Source organism: Penaeus monodon, chromosome 43 (assembly GCF_015228065.2).
Source record: "Penaeus monodon isolate SGIC_2016 chromosome 43, NSTDA_Pmon_1, whole genome shotgun sequence".
Lineage (NCBI taxonomy): Eukaryota > Metazoa > Arthropoda > Malacostraca > Decapoda > Penaeidae > Penaeus > Penaeus monodon.
The window spans coordinates 5250051-5255050 of record NC_051428.1 but is presented as its reverse complement, the minus strand read 5'-3'; the positions used below and the strand labels follow the sequence as shown (position 1 = coordinate 5255050).

The 5000-nt window shown below is 37.0% G+C and overlaps 1 protein-coding gene across 1 annotated transcript in view; it reads right to left on the bottom strand.

Annotated features, from left to right (window-relative positions):
* Window positions 1-3186: 3186 nt before the first annotated feature.
* Window positions 3187-5000, bottom strand: part of LOC119599506 (ER membrane protein complex subunit 3-like) — a 3071-nt gene continuing 1257 nt past the window's right edge. Inside the window, exons 2-5 of the mRNA XM_037949267.1 lie at window positions 4797-4897; window positions 4478-4630; window positions 3801-3962; window positions 3187-3644 (exon numbers count right to left, since the gene is read on the bottom strand). Coding sequence (XP_037805195.1) covers window positions 3436-3644; window positions 3801-3962; window positions 4478-4630; window positions 4797-4897 — 625 coding nt within the window. The 3' untranslated portion in view covers window positions 3187-3435. The remainder of the gene's footprint in view (window positions 3645-3800; window positions 3963-4477; window positions 4631-4796; window positions 4898-5000) is intronic.

The window sequence follows — 5000 nt, the reverse complement described above, 5'->3', positions numbered from 1 at the left end:
TCATTAAATTTGATGTATAAACCAAACCCATCACATCACACACATATACATCCCCCTATATCGTTGTTCAGAGCACATTCTAAAAAAAGATATTCATAATAAAGAATGTAATATCATACTCCAGGCGAGATTATTCGCATAACGTTGCAGATCGAGCGTTTTAATGCAAGTCGATAAATACATCCAAAACACTCAGGATTAGCATACCTTTATGATTAGTATTGAAACTTACGGTCTCCTGATTATTTTCATAATTAGATATCACTCGACGTACCCTAAAGTTCTTATATGACTATTTTCCCTCACTGCAATACTTTTCACCTTGTATTTCAAGTGTATAATAAAAATACTTTATAGGCCGAAGTGTATTCCTTTCGTGAATATAAGAAAACTGAATATACTTCTCAAGAGTGATATGTGATTTAATAAATAATATTCGGTAATTCTTTAGACGGACCTACAGCAGGTACCCTACGAACGAAGCTACATACACGCGTAAACCTCTACCTTAATATAGCATTCTATTATTAGCATCGTAGATTAGCCCTCTATTATTAGAATCGTCGGGAGGTTTCGTCGACCTGCCATGTATCGTTGGCGCCTTGCCCCGCCATCAGAAAGATGATTGGAAATCAAATTATTGGAATAGATTTCTCTTCGTGTATCAGTGTTGCTTATGTAGCCTTACTGTTGCTTTGTACTCGTAAGCAATGTTTTTCTTTCTGAAGCCTAAAATGGACAATAATGACAAGGTTAATATTAGTTATTTTCCAGTGATTAGTAGTATGTGTCATTTGATCTGGCAGTGCATATATAACAAATGTCACTCCTTTATGTATCAGTAAATAAAACTATGACAAACTTCCGAGTCTCTGCTCCTAATACTGAAGCACCATCATAGGATTTTTCACTCATATATAATTCGAATAAAAGAAATGTGAAGGTGTTGCCAAACTAACCTAAATGGATCTTATTAACCTCAATCATAAAGATATTGGAATGTGGAAATATTCTTGAGTATTTAAGATAGCCATAACTAGTGAAATAAAAGAAAGGTTAATGGCGCAACCGCACTAGTTTTGACTAAAAGGAAGCGAAAACCAGTCGACAGAAATAACAATTTTTACTTTGCAGTATGTTTGCTTAACTCATTTTGGGTTCCTTAAAGAGAGCTAAGGGACCTCTGACCCCCACATGGTGCCCCTGATTCCAGGAACTAACCCGTTAGAGTGAAGTGTTCTTTTGTATAAATTACATGTCACTTATCAATGTCAAATATAATGACAATAATTGATACTTCAATGCAGAACAGGAAGTGCTATTAACTATACCAATAACATCACCTATTGATTGCCGAAATAATGGCAGACCTGCAAGACTTGGAGTCACGATCTTAGGGTAACTCATAAAATATAACTTAATGTCTTTGAAACTGAAGTGAAATATAGTCCTAGATCTTTCGCACAATGCACAATTTAATTCAGATTCAAAGGAGGACTTAATTTTTTACTTTATTTTGTGGGGTGTGTGTATTTTATAAACCAATAGAAAGGCATTGGGATAGCACCCTCCCCGCTAAGGTTATGGGTTACTTTACTGCATTTTTGTTGGATTGCATTCTGGATACTTATTGCATAGCAACAAATGGGAAAAAAAAAGTTTTTTGCAGTTTCATTTAACACAATGTGGAGGAGATGGAGTGAAGGATGTTGGGAGAGGACGAATGTTTTCTGAAGGTTGAGGAATGACCTGTGTGGGTGTCAACAACCTATTCTCTTTCCTCAAACGTATACATATCCTTCATCTAATCTAACTCCTTTCCACACCCGACCCTAACCCTTTCACTCACCAATTCCTTTGCCCAGCTTAGACAACTAATCACTAACTCAACCACCCTTCCCAAACATTAACTATAGTGCTACATGACCTTAGATGTCTAGCACATTTCTCTTGCTTTTAACCATTAACCTGTGTGGGTGACTTGGACTGGATTGAGGTTGCAGTAGGCATTGAGGAGGAGCAGTCTTCAGAGTCGTGGTCAAAGGAGAGCCTGGGCTCAAAGAACCAGGATCATTAAAATTGATGGGGATAGTTGATAAAGGGGCAAGCCTCATTGCCCTTAACAGAGGTACAAAATATTAATTACTGGCCATGGTAAGCCTAGAGTATGTTGGAAAGAGAAACAAGACAAGGGCAAGACAACTAAACAGGGGAATACCATCCCCAAGGCTCCCCTGGGCCATTCATGAGTGGCACTAAATAAGTCTTTCAAAACGGCTCTCACACCATAAGAAGTGGAAGGGGATGTAGAAGAGCAGGGAAAGGAAAGGGAGAAGAAGACAAGACGGAGCAAATTTAGTAGTGTCGAGGGCTGAGACCCAAGACCAGGGGTGATCCCCAGTATTGGGCTCCAGTCTCTGTCTCCTAAGCTAAGCTAAAGGTCAAGGGATTGGAGGGGGGGTGAATTTAGCTGAAAGATGTTAAAGAACGGGGGTAAATATAAAAATTTCCTAACAAGTCTACAATACCCATGCTAATATCTCACTTCTAAAAATTTATATTTCTTAAGGAACTCTGAAAATATATAAGTAAATGATGTGAGAGCCAGTTTGGAAGGATTTTTTTCCTTTCAATTTTCATTTCAATATAAAATGTTCTAATGCTTCAATTTTAACGCAAATATTTTTTTACGTTTACTTGCATAAGAAAATAGAACAATATAAATCAGCAAAGAGATTTTGTTTTTTACATCAAGCATGCAATTCGTTTGTTGAGTCTCAAGATACACAGTAAAAAAACACTAATAAACACACCACACAATAAACACTATAGTTTTACAAGTCTGGCTATTCTAATGGCAATTGCCTTCTTTGCACAGTACTATACAAACTATATGTTCCAATGCAAATTACATAATCTCTTTCCTGTCCTTTCCCCTAAGTTCCTCCCTTTAACTCTGAAGACAGCTGATATTCATATCCTGTGATGTGATAATGACTAACAAGGAGACAGTTTACATACATGATGCAGGGTTGAAGTGACTATATATTTACTAATGTTGTCTTAGCATTCAGTGCTTTCTGTTTAGAGGTTTTATTAATTGCATAAACCAAAAAAATGGGGAAAATCTTGTTATAAACTTTCACTGACTGTGGATTAAGAATTAAGGATATTCAAATGCATATATAAAATTTTCAAGTTACTTCTTTATTATCAACAAAATGTGACATATCAAATATTCGTATTCTTCAAAATTTACATTCATCCATCACATTTTCTCAACTTACACATATCTGTGGAACCGACTTTTATAAATATGCATGCAAACTTTTCTTTTTAACTTAACAATGTAAATTCTTACTGGATGTTCAAATATGACACTTCAACCACTGATTTTGTGGAAAAGTCATAATTTCTAAAAAGGAAATGACGCTTTTAAGTATTATTTGCGAATGAAAATGAATCAAAGAGGCAGTCAACCTCTGCTTTCTGAAGAAGGTCCACCTCCACATCTTTCAAGGCCCATTTATGTTCTGCAATTTCAAGTGCTTCCCACTCTGCCTTGAATGCTGCTTTGGGATCCTGTGGCATTGCCATGGCCGCACCAGACATCTGCTCCTCCATGATGCGAGCTTGGTCAGCAGCTGTCAACATCAATAAATATATGTGAAATAAAATCCGATGACAATTTTCTTATTGACACAGTTAAGCTACTTTCAAACATCATAAAAATAAAACAAAATCATTTAATAAACATACAATAAGAAGTTACATAAATTTTTCTCTCCAATGCTTCTTACCATTATTTTCTCCGAGGACAAGCGTGTAAATAGAGCGAAGTCCAAATACATTCAGGAAATACCAGGAAGCTGAAGATACCCAGGAGGCATCTAGAGACACTAACTCAATGCCTCGCTGCAACATAGGCTTGAACCGCAAGGTTAGGGGGAAAGGAACCTTGGCTGGAAACAAAAAAAAAAAAAAAAAAAGCTTTGTTAAAACAAAACACCCAGAGATGTGCTAAGACATATAATTATGTATGTATTTTGTCACTTGCTTGCTAGTTCACTCTCTCTCTCTTTCACACACACACATAAGCACACAAAAAATCTCAAACACACAATCACACATACGCCCACAAGCGTGAACACACGCAGTATGCAGACACGCATGTATGCAGGCACGCATGCACACATGTACACATGCACATGCATGCGCACACACACACACACACACACACACACACACACACACACACACACACACACACACAACAACACACACAACAACACACACACACACACACACATACACTCACTCTCTCTCTCTCTCTCACTCTCTCACACACTCTCACTCACAGTTTCTCTCCTCCACATACTCACACTCACTCTCTCACACACTCACTCACACATTCTCTCACACTCCAATATCAAGCAAAATCAATATCACAAAATAATTTTCCCAAGAGTGAGCTTACTGGTAACAAATCCAGAAAAGGTCCAGTTGATCCATCCACCAATGGCTATCATGGGCAGCACATTCGTTAGTTGACTCTTCAGCATCTCAATCATCATATTTGGATCCGTCATGGGCTGTGGAGCTGCTGAACGCTTTACCGTTTTCAAGTAACCTGTAGAGAGAGAAAAAAAAGTAAAATTTTCAGGGTCTTTCACTACTTTTGATTACATACACCACTTCAAATATTTATGAATGATGCAAAACCTAATTTATGAAAATAATAATCCCTCATAAACACAAATATAAGAGAAAGTTACAGAAGAGATACACATAATTACCCGACTCTTCATTATTGAAGAAATGTCTTCGCATGAGGAAAGATTGTTTTGGCAAATATTTTCCATTCTCACGCAGCATTCTTGCTCTTATCATGGCTTGGCTGTAAAAAAAAAATTCTGTTATTGTCCTGAGTATTCTTATAATGTAATATTATGATATTTGACAACAGTGGCCTACAAAGCCTACCAAGCTAATACAAGCAA